This window comes from Stegodyphus dumicola, chromosome 2 (assembly GCF_044657685.1).
Source record: "Stegodyphus dumicola isolate Sdum_Otavi_A_Nest chromosome 2, ASM4465768v1".
NCBI classification, from domain to species: domain Eukaryota; kingdom Metazoa; phylum Arthropoda; class Arachnida; order Araneae; family Eresidae; genus Stegodyphus; species Stegodyphus dumicola.
Genome location: NC_140769.1, coordinates 101,281,876 through 101,297,403, shown reverse-complemented (window position 1 = coordinate 101,297,403; position 15,528 = coordinate 101,281,876). Strand labels below are relative to the sequence as shown.

The window sequence follows — 15,528 nt, the reverse complement described above, 5'->3', positions numbered from 1 at the left end:
AACTTTATCTTTAGTGAGCTGAGTTAAAGGGAAGTGCCTTTTGGGAAAAATTTGAAATGAACCTTCTGTAAAAGCCAATAAGGCCTAAAAATCGCCTAACTTCTTTCCTATTTTTAGGTGCAATAAAACTCTGAATGGTCTTTAAATTTTTATCATCAGGCTGTATAATACCCTTGGTAACTTTATATCCCAAATACGTAATTTGTTCTTTCAGGAAATGACATTTAGAAGGTTTAAGTTTTAAATTATGCTGTTTTAGTCTATCAAAAACTAACTTCAATTTTTCCAAATGTTCATCAAAAGTTTTAGAAGCAATGACAATATCATCAATGTAAATCCCTATTTTTAATGGTGAAAGATTGGCCAAAACTATAGACATCAACCTTTGAAAGGAACTAGGAGCATTTCGCATGCCAAAAGGTGTTCGTAACCACTCATAGTGCCCAGAAGGAGTCGAGAAACCACTTTTGAAGGTGTCATCAGGATGAATTTTCATCTGGAAAAACCCTGAAGTTAAATCAAGCGTGGAAAAATAATTCGAATCTCCTAACTGTTCTTTCAATTCAATCATGGAAGGCAGAGGAAAACTGTCTTCTATCGTTTTCTCATTCATCTTGTGGAAGTCAGTGACTAAACGGTAGGTGTTATCCGCTTTCTTAACAAATAAAACAGGAGAACTGTAAGGGCTGTCATTTTCTTGAATGATGTTGGCTTCAAGCATCTCTGCCACCTCTCTATCTAATTCATCCCTGAGATGGTAAGGTACTTTGTAAGTCTTTTGCCTAACAGGAATATTATCACGCAAGTTGATGTTGTGTAAGATGGTGTCACACCCTGTTAACTCAGTGACTGAGGCAGCAAAGATGTTACTATACTGATTGAGAAGGTGTGATAAATGTTGTTGTTGCTGCTCAGGTAAATGTGTAAGATCAAATTCACCACCCCAAGACTCAAAATCCTCACCTGTTTCTATGGTGGTATTGTTTACAAGTTCATAGTTATGTGTGATGACATTCACAGGTTGGGCACTGGCCAATTTCATTCCTTCATTGAGATGTAGTGTATTCGGTGAAAAATTTGCAATTTTGACATAAAATTCGGTAGATGAAGAAGTCTGATTAACTAACCTGGCTATGGAAAATTGACTTTGAGCATGTTCTCTTAAAGGTTCAATTAAGACAGTATCAGTAGTAAAATTTTCAGAAGGAGCAGTGAGCTTAATGATATTTTCAGAAAAAGGTGGTAATTTATGTTTGGTTACAGAGTAACAAAATGACTGAGAAACTGAAGTTGAGAAAACATTACTATTCATAGCACTAGGCTGACTTAGATTCCATTTAAGAATTACATTTGATCCTAAGAGTTGAGAAGTGGAGAAATCCAAATGCATATTGTTGTCTGCAAGAAATTTAGTCCCTAATAAAGCACCATACTGAGACGAAAGAGGTGTGTCAGTAATTAAAAATTCTGTTTCAAAATATTGTTGTTGAAATTCTATTGTTAAATTCATTTTCTTATTTATTTTTACTTTTTCTGCAGCAATACCCTTTAAATGTATGTTACATGAATCCAATGAGATTTTATTTCCAAAACATTTAATGTATTTAGCTTCTATGATGTTTACAGTTGCCCCTGAGTCCAATAAAAACTTTACTTTATTCCCCAAAATAGATCCCTCAACAATAGGCAAAGATGCCTCACTAGTGGATACTGTAAAAACCAATGGTACCTCCAAAAGGGTTTTAGGAGACGAAACGGAGACTGGTTTCTCCCCACCCTGAATTTAAATTAAAACTTGGTGCTTGGGGATTCAAAGCATTTGTAGCCACACTTGTGGTATTTGGAGTACCTGAAACAGCTGGTGTGGTGTTATTAGGATGTCTCCTGGCTGTTTGGTTATTTCTAAATCTCTGTTGACCCTGTCTAGAGTGCTGATTAGGCACAATATTCGCATAGCAGTCCCTGCTAACATGCCCTATTCTGTTGCATCTGTAACAACGAGGCTGTATGGGTCTTGAACGAGTACCTTGTGATATTAAACTCTGCACCTGCGTTTGGAGAGAGCCCATCATTTTTGTAAGCTGAGCTATATTTTCCTGCTGCATCTTAATACCTGTAGTGAGCTCTGAGTTGGTTACTGATGGTGCTGTAACTGACTTCTCGACTGCTGGCTTAGCAGCATTCACTGCTCTAACCTCAGCTGTTGCAAAATCACTACTAGCATGGCTCTTAGCCCACATGTCTTCCTCAATAATTGCATGCTGTTTAGCAGATGCAAAAGTTTTGTGATTCTGTGGCAGCAACAAGCGTCGCAAATGCAACTGCAATCCTTCGATAAACACTGACAGAAGTAAATCCTGCCTCTGTGCTTCTGCTGCAGGGTCACTGCTTCTTTCCACTGGTACAGTTTTGTACGAAAGAGCCTCTATACGTGCTGCAAATTGTCGCACTGACTCGTGTGGTTTCTGAAAAGCCTGAATAAGAGTACGGATGTTAGAGTGCAAATTGTGTACTGAAATGAACCTCTCTTTCAATGCTTTCACGACATAGTCAAGACTGGCTTCTTTCTTTAACCTAGGATTATTCCTAATTAATTCAGCAGCCTCACCTGCCACCTTGACTCTGATCACTGTTAACTTGTCGTCATCTGTCAAAACCCACGAGTGGCAATGAGATCAATCCTATCTAAGAAGTCATTCAGACTAATTCCCTTGTCTGCACCTGAGAACAGAGGAACAGAATCCAGAGGATCAGAACCAAAAACTGATAGAGCCATTACTTCTTGACTCTCCTCCCAGTCTATTGCACTATTACTAGCCGCTCTGGCTGCTCGTTATGACACTTTCTTTGGCATTTTAAACTGCAATCAGCAATTGCCAGCACAAAGAGTAGGGATATATCCCAATGTGTGATTAACACGCGTGCCTTTTAACCTTATGTTGCAAACATACAGTTGCAAAAATAGTGAAACACTAATCCTCAAAATCAATATGTAAAAATGCAATACAAAATTTTGCACAAAAAGAAAATACTTAAGTAAACAGGTACTGCGTGAAAATGTTTGTGTTTGGATAAAATAGTTTCAAAGTCCAAATGTGTATCAGTAGTACATATCTGGTATGCAACCTCAAACAATAAGTATAAAATAAGCACAGTAATACGACCACTGTATAGGCCTGTCACTGTAACTAACTAATGAGTAGGGTTTCAGTAAAAAGCCTAGACATGTGGAAGAAAACTTTCACATAAATATGCAATAGTACACATGACAATCACCAGTCTCAAGTCAAAATTAAGTTCAACTATAAGAGCAAGCCAAAAATGGTGCAAAAAACACAGCACAACAAAAATTGTAAAGTGCTAAGTTTGGTTCGAAGGGTCACGGCACCAAAAATGTTACGGTGTTTTTGAATTTACCCTTTAAATTTTCCTAAGTTACCAAAAGGTACCCTACTAATTGACCATAACACCAGAAATACTCTTACCACAGAAAAATACTAGTAACAATAAAGTTGAAAATATTTGCGTTGTGTTTATTCCGGATTAACCCTTAAAATCCATTTGAGTAAAAAGACTGGTAAAAATCATGAACACACAAAATAAATTTAACCATTGAATGATCTAGAAAAACTTATTTATTTAACTATTAAAGCAATTGACTGATATATCCATTAGTTAAAAAATTTAAATATATTCAACAGAAGTTGTACCATTGTTTCACACATCCAACATTTCTGAGTAATTACTTTTCTTTTTATGTATAACATCCTTGTAGTTATTATTAAATTTAATATTGCAACAATAGGTAAAACATACCAAAAGAAAAATTATACTATAAATTTAAGAACAATACCCTCCCCGGGGAGGGGGGGGAAAATTAAAAAAAAAATAATTTAACAAGTTACACTTTCCAAAAAAAAAAAAAAATTAAATACTTCACACAGAATAATCAATACAAAAATATATTGCGTACTACTGCACTCAATCACATCAGTTATGATACTGCTATTGCACATAATAATTTCCTATTTACTCCTTTTTTTTTTCTTAAAGTATAGTTTAATCGGATAAATGTTAAGTATTTACGCTATTACGATCCTACCAACAAAGTTAATCTCTGAGAGTAGCAGAGAGGCTCAAACAAAGATATTACACATCAATCCTCACCAAGCAGGCACTCCAAAGTTGAATTACATAATTTTATGAAGAACTTATTTTTCCTTTACAATTCAGTTAAGTTACAATAATAAAAAAAAATTAAATCCTTAGTCAATTTAATACTTTACTTAATCGACACACAAAAATGATTTCTATAGAGTTAGGTTAACTTGGTCAACTACAAAAAAAAAAATTTAATGCTCAACACATCAAATTAATTCAATCATTTAACTGCAGAATTCTATATCATTTATCTAACCGGGAAAAAAAACTTATCTGGACAACAGGCAAGCAGTTTCTGAGTAGCAGGCAAAATCGAACCATATGAAGAAAAATTGTCCCTTGAAGCTCAGGAGTAAAGCCGGCAGCAAGTTGCAGGAAAGGTGTTCGTCGATTATATGGAGGTTATCACGGGAGCCGAGAAGGTTTTCTATTTGATAGAGGATGAACAAGGAAGTTCCCATAATTGCAGGATGGTTGAAATACAGTCCAGGACTTGGAGACAACAGCTGTCAGCAAGGAGAAAAATTTCAGCTCAGGAATCTGTCGGTGGAAAAAGCGAGTCCGACTTCTAAGTTCATAGAAGCAGCGGGTGTTGACCAACCAAATAAAACAAAACTACTGTCGGAGGAAACAAGAAGCTAATGAAGCATTTCTATGGTAGAGAACTAGGTAGAGATATCTTTCTAGACGACAATTTTCAGCATTATATTTCTTGAGAACATAAATATAAATACACAAACGCATACACAAAAAAAAAAAAAAAAACTGATGCAACGAAGAATTAGGTGGAGACAAAGATACCCGTAAACCAGGGCCGGCGCAGAGGCCCGTAACTCTATCGGGTAAGAATATCATTTCCTCGGCATAATCTGCTGCCGTCGCGTACAGCATCAGAAAGGAATTAAAAAAAAGCAGAAGACTTGTCAAAAAGTGTGCTCGTCCCCCAAAACAACCTGTTAAAAGAGAGGACGCTGGACTGCCAAGTTGGCACAACCCACTCTTCGCCAAAAGTTAAAATAGTTCGAACAACAGCAAATAGTTGGAACAACAGCATTCCCTCATGTAAGCAAACTCGCCAAATCCGCTACTTTGAAACCTCAACGGAAATTCTATGTCGCCAAAATAACCCCACCTTGGGGAAGGGGAAATAGGAATTTCAACAACCCTGCAAGCGGTCCCAACGAAAGAATGCTGAAACTCGCAAAAAGTGACTTTTCAACCGGAAAGAGGGCATTTCATCCCCCTTTAACGAAATCATAAGCAAACGAAGAAAAATCTACTAATTAAAGCTCATAACTGAAATGCAATTAAAGTTAGAAAAACGAAAGTTATGTCAAATTAAGGAGCTAATTTTCTGCAACTAATGATATTAAATACTAAGAAATCAAATTAATTTTTGACATGAAAATCTGAGTTTATTACGTGAAAAAAATTCACCTAAATCCATTGTTTGCGTGTACAAGATTGAAGACGCAGTTCGCGTAAACTCGGAAAGCCAAAATATATTACACTAGAATTAATAAGCCAAAAAAGAATATAACCAAACTTGTGTAGCTCAAATTTTGAATAATTACAAATTAAAATTTTGATTTTTATGAATCACTTAATTAAATTAAATTCGCTACACAACATAACAAGTTTGTGAAAAATGTTTAGAAATGATAATGTATTAGGCATATAAGTATCTTACTAATGTAATAAATTACCATTTTTTTATACAAAGTAAAGGAAGCATTGTAATCACGAAAATTTCTGGGTATCACATTTCAATAAAAGTATCCATTTTGACCGCTATCGAATGTAATTTAATGATGTATCTGTGTGGCATCTCTACATAAGAACAGAATAAAGGACTCTTTTTCTCAAAATAGGTTGCAAAAAAAGATTTAAAATGAATTCAGAAGAGATTTTTTTCATGATGTCTGTATGTATCTCGCATAACTAAAAAATGAGTACCTTTGAACGTTGAAATTTTGTATATAGGAATGCTATAACATATAGTTGTGCACCTCTCTTTTTGGTTGCAATCAGCTGCATCAAAAGTATGTAAATACAGTAAAAGTCCAGAAATCCACAAAGCTTGGGACCAGAGGTTGTGCAGATTTTAGGATTTTGCGAATTTCAGGATAGAAAAGATAACTCATAATATTCAGACTAAAATTGCAAAATAAATAAGGCATATTAGATAAATTTATTAAATTGTTATATACATTATTGCAATAACATAATATATGCATTAAATTAATTTTACATATATAAATAGATTATATTGTATTATATATACACAGCATTGAGGTTTGCCGATTTCGCCCCATGCAAAGATTTCCGATTTTGGATTCTGGTGTTAGAATCACTGTTACTGTAAAATTTCAACAGCTTTTCTTTATTTTTACGTATATCATACACAATCGTATCGCAATTCCATATGATTCTGCTATAAACCGAGGAGTAGCACCTGTATACAGCTTTTGCAGAATTTGCACTTTTTGCATTACCCTTAATGCAACGTGTTTACGTTTTTCAGTGTTGCAAGCAGTATAATCATGAGTGCGTTTCTTATTTGTAAATGTATTAAAAAGGGCTGAAATTTAAAATAATCCTAATTTAACTAGAAAATATACGGATAAAAACAAAAAGGCAGCACTAAATAATCTCGTGAAATAACAAAGCTCGGAAAATATAACAATGTGAATCGTGAACTTGAAAGAAGAGTTGAGTTAATCGTCTGCTTTTTTACCTCGGTGCAGATTAGAGGGGAAAAAACTTTTATCATGATGTCAATAATTTGATATTTCTGTTATGACTCATTATTATTCAGTAATTATGACGTTGTTATTCGGTAAGTATTTTTGCTTCGATATTTCGTACTCAATGTTGTAGTTTCCGGAACCTATAAACTGAATGTTTATATTTTGAGACGCAACATGGATTTCAGGAGTTGGCAGATTTCAGGTCGGCATATTTTCGGTATTTGACTGTATATATATGTGTATATATATATATATGTTATATATATATGTGTGTATATACTCTCTTCTTCCCCCACTCTGCTACTTGGCTTCTTGAGGTCAAATTTTTTTTAGTCTTATATGTTGGTAAATTGTGCCCTTTTTGCTTTAAAAATGATTGAATTATGTTGTTCTTATCTTCCAGTTAAGGTTTTTATCCGTTATTTAATCTACATGCAATAGTTGTAGAATTATCAGCAATTTAAAGAGTCTTAAGTATGGCTAATCCTAATTTTTGTTTACCATAGCAACCATATTTGTGTACATTTGAAACTTAGCAGAATAGTGAATTAAGTCAGTTTCTATACCTTCTGTGTCTTTCTGCCGAATGGGACTAAAAGTAAACTTTCAGTTTTGTGCACCAAAAAAATGTGCCTTCTTGCCCACTGACCGAATTGTTTGTTTTTGCATAGAAACTTTTATTTGTTTTAACTGTATTTCATGTTTTATATTTTTCAATTTTTAATGAAGATATTTTATGTAGTTTTGCCTGGCCATGAATTAAGAGCTGAATTAATTGAATGAGATGTATATCACTAGAGTTTAAATGAAATGCCACAAAAAATTTGTATCATTTAATATTCCGTACAAGGAAGTCTTGTGGGTATGCATCAGATTTTTTTTAACTGAAACTAACATTAATGAGACAGATACAAATTTTACCAATTTTTGCAATATTTTTTAAATTTATGTTAATTTGCTGTTGCAATATAATGAACATTTATAACTTTTATAAAGATAGCTTTTAAAATTAAAAAAAAATAAGGTATTTTCTTTAAATATTCAATTTTTGATCCCATTTTAGATTGTTTCATGTGTATTACAAAATCTTATCAGTTTATAAAATGTTTTCACAATCATCTAAATACATAAAGTAAAAGGCAAAATGTTGGTTTAGTTTAAGGTGTTAATCTAAAATATGCTTTTAATTCTCCATCATAAATTTCATTCCAGTGAAGGCTAAGGAACAAAATTTTGCCATTAATTTAGTGGGGTGCATTATACTGCTTTTGTATAATCTGTGTTCATTAACTTGAGCTATATTTTAAAACTGTTTATTAAATCTTTCAAAACTTTCCTGTATTCATTATATTATAATTTTTATCTTTTCATCATGACTACGGCTAGTTCTAGCTTAAAGACAAATTACGATCATTAAAGCTTAAATTTCCTTTCAGAACATCTACATTGGTCATCAAAATTGAAGGATAATGAGAAAACAAATTGCTTAGTAAGTGTTAATCTTGCAACCAATGCCTAATATTGTAGTTATTTATGTTAACTAGCTACAATTGAATACAAAATTTCACTTCCGCGCATATGTTATGTTAGTGCTGGAAATATGCAAATTCAGTGATGGATAATGTGGTGTACAATGGACGCTTGTTAGAACTCCAGTCTGTAGTATTATTTAAAGTGAATGTGGTTTCTGAGAGTGATTAGTATTCTACAGGCATCATTTAAGTGAATATTTAATCTTAAAGGCATTTAATCGCAAAGGCATCATTTAAGTGAACATGAAAAGTGGTGCTCACCCAAGATTTGAATATCCCTCAAAGGTATTATATCAGGAGTTTGGAGTTGCTTTATAAGGATTGGAGTAGTTGATAGACAACCTTTCAATGGCAATCAAGAACAATAATTGCATCTGAAGACATTTCTGTCATTGTCGGCTCAGAGAAACCACAAAATGACTACAAAAAATGTGGTTTTAGACCTTTAAAGTTGCCACAGGAACTCAAATTAGCCATTCTATTGCTGTGTAAAGGTTTATTGAGGTGGAACGTATGCGAGAAAATAAGTGGTTTGTATCTCGCTCACTCCAGCTTCTAGACGGGTTTGTATAAACTGGTGCCGTCATCATGTTCAATGGAGCCCAAATAACTGGGCTTGAGTATTGTTTGCTGATGAGTTCATATATAGTTTGAACAGTGATTCTAGATGTGTTTTGACCTGGAGAGAGAAAGGAATGCACAACTTGCCTTGCCTGTGAAATATTCCATGAATGCAGTATAATTGTTTGGGAAGGAATCAAAATAAATGGATGCACTGAGCTGCATATCTTTGAAAGAGACTCTGTAACCATTCAGATATATGTAGAAAAGCTATTGGAACCTCAAGTTTATGGCTGCTATTGGCTCATAGCATTTGCTAATAGATGACAATGCTTGGACTCATCTAGCATATGTGGTGCCAGAACACTTGCAAACTGAAGATATAACTAAAATAAATTGACCACCTTCTCAGCCGACTTAAAAAAGAAACCGTGAACTTTTCTTTGTATTTTTGCCAAAGCTTATCATGTTGTTTGATTCAGGTTTGTGTGTACCGACTTTCAGGTGTCATTTTTCCCCCAGAGCCATTTTAAAATCCACAGCTAGATGAGGCCTTTAAAGCAAGATTTTTTGAAAACCTGTGTGAGGATATAGGAAACGAACACTCGTCTTTGTTGTACTACAGCAGTGCACGATGGCTTTCTTGTGGTAATGTTTTATGACGTACCTTTGAATTGCAGCGAGAAATTTTTTTTCCCTCAAAAAAGAAGTATACAAAGGTATAGAAGATTTTGCTGATGCTGATTTTTTAGTAAAACTGGGAAAAACATGCACCTTTTGAAATCAATGGGAAGAATATCAGCTTTTGTAAAATAAAACTCGAGTGAATTCATGGTGAAGAAAATTGAATAAGGATGCTGGCAAAGATTGTTTTTTTAATATTGTGGCTTTTTTTAAAATTAACTTGATCTTTTTCCAGATGTAAAAACATTGTTTGAAGGCCATTTATCACAGCTAATTATTCGATTTGATAAAAATTTTCAAAATGAAAATTTCGATTGGTTTGAATGGATTCAAGATCCATTTAATATTGGTGCTCCATCTGAATTTACTTCTGTGCAAGAAGAGAATCGAGTTATCTTGCGAGAACAGTTTGAAAGTAAAATCTGGCAGCATGGAATTGACAGAATTTTGAATTTCAATAAAAGATGAATATTTCCTTCTAAGTGATAAAGCTCAGTGGATTTTAATTCCATTTTCAATGTCATATTTATATGAATCTGGTTTTACAGCGGTTGCTGTAATAAAAAAGCAACTATAGAGCAAAAATCTGTGTGGAAAAGGAAATGGGGATGTCCATGTCCAGTCTAATTCCATGATTTGATAAAATGCACAGTGATAATTGGGAAGAAACAAACGCATTTTGTTTTCCAAAATAAGTATTGCAAGCAGACTGAAGGATTAGCCATGAGAAGCCTTCTTAGTCCCATCCTGGCTGATATCTACCTGCATTATTATGAATCAAAATTATGTGAAACTATGCATGCGCAGAAAGTTTGTAGCTTTGAGATCCGGATTATAGATCATTCAGGATTATGGATGTCCGGATTAAAGACTTTTGACTGTATTTTATATAGTTTTATTAATTGATGATATACAATAAATTGCCTAACTCTTAAAGTTATAATACATAACTTTAAGAGTTAGGCAATTAGTTGATAAAAACTGCCTAACTCTTAAAGAGTTTTTTTTTTAAAAGGGGTGGTGGTTATTTATTTAATTTGAAACAATACAAAATATGTTTACCATGCCTAAAATTTTTTCTTTTATGGAAAAAAGCTCGAATCAAACCAAATATAGTCAAGTTTCAGTAAGACAAAACTAAAAGGACACACCCCTCAAAAAAGAAATATTGAAAATTCAATTTTGAATACTATGTTTCGATATTCACTTTGGCTTACCTTCAAATTTCTAGTTTCAACAACCATTCCACCCTAAATTTCAAATTATTGAAGTTAATGTAGTCAAAGTGTATAACAAAAGATTGGAAACTTTATAGAGCAACTGATGCAACTTCCCAGTATGACAGGTATCAGATATTTTTATTTATTTCATATAATTTATAGCTTGCATTTTGCTAATGACTAAAAATTTCATCATCAGTAATGTATAATTCAGACTAAAGTATAATTGAAAAAAAGAGTTTTGATACAGTACTTAATCCACATTGGAACATACCACAGCTTTATGAGCTCTAAACCACTCAAGAACTGGAAACAGCCCTTGTTGAACTCTTGGCTGAACCATCTAAAGGTCATTTAATGAAAGTCCTGATGATGTTTTAGCCTGAAGCATCAAAAAGGACTTAAGACTTGATTCCTTCAACACGACTTGAAACCCTCACACACAGACTCAGTAAAAATCTCTTTCTCAGGCACTTTTTCCATATGTCTCCGCTCAAGGTATTCTTTTATGAAATCCGTATATTGTTCATGTATCTGAGGCCTTTTTAAATTGCATAATTAACTGCTTTAAATCTCCAAAATGGGAGGGTGAAGAATGAAAAGATAAACTTTACTGTATGTGCAGCACTTTTCTCTCTTGTAAATGTAGATTTGAAGTAATTTATTTGTTTGAATATTTGAATATATTAAGGCAAACTTGACACCCTTCAACAGTGGCTGTATTGTGATATATTTTTTCAAGCTTCAAACTAGTTTAAAATGTATAACTGTAATTTCTTGCTGAAGATGACTCATTTCAACAACTTCTTAAATGTGGCATATGATTTATTAATATTTTGCAAACTTCTTTGGATAATTATTTTTTCTGTATGATTTTGAATAGCTCTATATATTCATTTTAGTAATATCATCAAACAGATGAAAATAACAATTTTCATATTTGCAAGATTGATATCAGATTAGATAAGCATCAGATTTTAAAAAGCCACTGTATTGAGTGAGAAATAGAGTGGTTCTTCAGCATACACGTTTAATTAGTTCCATGCTCGAACATGTAAGCTGATTTACATCGTATCCTGAAACAGTTTTTCCCACTGAAATGCATTCAAAACCATTAATTTGTTCCAGCTCCCTAAGTAAGCACTTCAATGTATTTGATATTTTATTTTTAATTTACAATAATGCATTGTATTTTAAAGAAAACTAATCAAAACTTGGTGCTTACATCCTGTTGACTGTTACACTGTCACCAAGCAGCATGATTTAGTGCCAGTTATGGATAGCACACTAATAGCATTTGCACTTCCATTTGATGATGTAATCAATGATTCTCATTAAGCCACTTTTTGTTTTTATGAACAAGGATGTAAATTGACTGTTATTGATATTTTTTCCCTGCATTTTGAAAAAAAATATTAAAATTTGAGATCCGACTTCTACACAACAGAGGCAGTCGATTAGTTTCAAAGTTAACCTACCTTAACAAAAGTGTGTATTGATGAACACAATATAGTCAGCTGAATATGGCCTGCAAAACAGTAACATATTGGAACAATTACCTGCAGAAAGTTTGTACTGATAAGGTTCTAAGCTGTGTTTCCCAACGTATGTCCCTTGCCCCAAAGGGGGCAGTTTTATTGTTAAGGAGATTGTATACATATATGTTAAATAGAGGGCATCAGAAATTTAAGGTTTATTATGGGGGGGGGGAAGTTTGAAAAAGACTGTTCTAAAAATAACTTCTAATAAAATTGGAAGGCCTAGCAAAATAGTAGGAATCAACAAGACTTTTTAGGAAGCACAACTCCTAAAAAGGTTGCAAATTGAATACTGGTTTTTATTTAATAAAGTTACATTAATTCCTTTAAAATTCCTCCGGAATAATTGCCTCAACTTTGATGGGATTTCCGTCAACTTTCACAATTGACAGGATAATACGTAAGTACTGAATACTTTATGAAACAGAGTGAAAACATATAAAAGATAATGTAAAGAAATAAATACTGGGAATGTACCCTTCAGCTTCTATCAGTCCCGCAAATATTCTGAGGAAATTCTGTGCTGCCTTCCTATCTGAATTTGCTGCTTCACATGCCTGACAACAGAGTGAATTCCAGTTCAGCTTTTAAACTTTTCAAACCAGCCACAACTTGCCTGGAATGTCTCTTCAGATTCATTGTCTGAAGAACTTGGAGTCATCTCCAACAAATTAATGTATATAACTTATACCACTCTTCAGATGATTGCTTCATTCGCAGTATCTCCTTTGAGCTAATTTCTTTCAGCCACACAGTAAGTAGTTTCCCATCTTTTCATTTATTGAAACCCACTGTTTTGATATTAAAAACATGCCATCATTCTTTTTAATGCCTTTGATTGGTGCTTTTATCTCTTTTTTTTTTTTTTTTTTTTTTTTTTTTACTTCATACATATTATAGAAGTACTATGCTGTTACTGCTAAGTCAATTATATGCACACCTTGCTCATATTTATCAGTGATTCCATGCTTTAATTGTAGAGACTGATCAATTTCTTCATATTATTCACTTTATTAGGTTATAAATATTTCTTAATAATAATTAAAAATATATATTTATATTAGTTATAAATATGTTTGCACAATCAACATAAAAAATGCAAAGAAGCAGGCACTTTCATTTCATGTGTAATGATATAGTTTATAAAATTGTATACAGGTGCATTTTATATATTATTCAAAAGGTTTTAATGCAAGGAATTTCCTGAAATGTAAATGTCAACAAGCCATCTGTTTCCTTAAATGGCAAAAGTTTAGAAAGATGTTTTACCATAACTTCGCAAATTTTTTGCATGTGATTTGTTTTAATATGCTTACTAAATATGGAGTTTTAACTTAAAAATGAAATTGATTTTTTAAATGATATAAAGACAATATCCTGAAATTTTATCTTATAAATGGTCAACTTATTTGGAAATCTCTAAATAATTTCCCTTATATTATGAATACTATATTATATTGTTTAATTTTAATATTAGACTTTATTTCATTATTATATATTTTTATAATTATATTGTATTTCATCTTAGTTATGGATGCTTTTAGTTATTGATTTGAATTTGACTAAATAGTGCATATCATTTATGAATTTATTATTTTAGTAAATCAAGAAGATACAAACACCCTTTTTCTTTTAAAATTTAAGACAGCCAGAGGTATTCAGTAGGTAAACAAGATAGATATACGCCACTGATATTTTCAAGTTCAGATAATGCATTGTTTCATTTTTGTCTCCATTTCATGTGGGAGCAATGAATCCACATGCTTTTAAGGTATCTTGTGAAAAACAGCTGTTGAAATACAAGTTTCTTCATGTATATTATAAGAATTTTTTCCCTTCATGTTTAATAAATAATATGTTTGTTTTATTAAGTATTTTTTTTTTTTTCCTTTCAGAACTACTACCTTATTGATTATTACGTGTTGACTATTAATTTAATTATGACTGGAAGGAGACTGCCAGTTTGTCTTTTTAAACAAGTAAGTTTTATATCTGTGTTATTTCAAATAATTAATTGTATGTTCTTTTCTTTCATTAATGTAAGTTTGTAGTAATATAGCATATTTCATTATACTGTATTTCAATTTTTTAAATAGATTTTCAAGTTAATGAATTTGAAAACTTTTAATGTTTATTATATTAATGAAATAGCACCACTTAAATAATTTTTATGGGGAGATATTCGTAAGTTGGTAACTTCTAATTACATCATGTGTCATTAGCAGACATTTCAAGAAATGCAAATCTATGTTGTTGATTAATTTTAAAAGAAGCAGATAATAAAATTGTAGCATTTTTCCAGCCATTAAGCTTTATTTCTGAAAACCTGTTTTTGTTTAATTGCGGCTGATTACATTTGCAATCATGGGTCTGTCAAAATGTGCACCAGCTGTTGGTGATAAACTATGAGTACCATACTGGCAGTATGACTTCATTCACTTTCAGCCCAATTTTGATTAAAATTGTACTGAAATGGGAATGGAATCTGGGGGGGGGCTTTTACCCCTTTTTGTGTACCATTCTAGTAAATTTCTTCATCTGTGGCTTTAAGTGTCTTCATTCCACAAAAACATTACAGATGCAAACATTCATACCATTTCCAGCCTTTGGGCATGGTGGCCAATCTCTGTTAGTCTCTATATTGGCTGAGACAGCTTAAAGGATTGTTTTGTTCTTGCCAGATATTTTTAAATCTTGAAAATTTCTTATTAAATGCTTCAAATAATTTTAATGGATAATTTTGCTGATGGATTTGCTTGAAGAAATGTCAGACATAATTTGAAAGCTATAAATATCTTAGCTAAAACGGATTTTGGGTCTTGATGGATAAATAACTTTTTTGGTTGAGCTGTGTTGCATGCTTTTCAATATTATTTTCTGTCTTCGTGCAATAAGTTATTGCAAAATAGTATACAAGGTCAGTCTGAAGTTTTTGAGATATAGCTAAATGGTAAGTTAACTAAACCTGAAGTCTATTCAAAGTAATTTCCACCAACATCTATGTGTACTTTGTTTGGCAAATTTTCCAAAGATGATATGCTTCAGACTGTCCATTTTTGGGGACTGATGAAAGAGATGCTTT

At 32.6% G+C, this 15,528-nt stretch overlaps 1 protein-coding gene across 1 annotated transcript in view; it reads left to right on the top strand.

Moving 5' to 3' along the window:
* LOC118202583 (transmembrane protein 39A) overlaps window positions 1-15,528 on the top strand; it is a 99,122-nt gene that overhangs the window by 44,924 nt on the left and 38,670 nt on the right. The window contains exon 3 of the mRNA XM_085810966.1: window positions 14,342-14,425. Within this exon, the coding sequence (XP_085667092.1) occupies window positions 14,342-14,425 (84 nt within the window). The remainder of the gene's footprint in view (window positions 1-14,341; window positions 14,426-15,528) is intronic.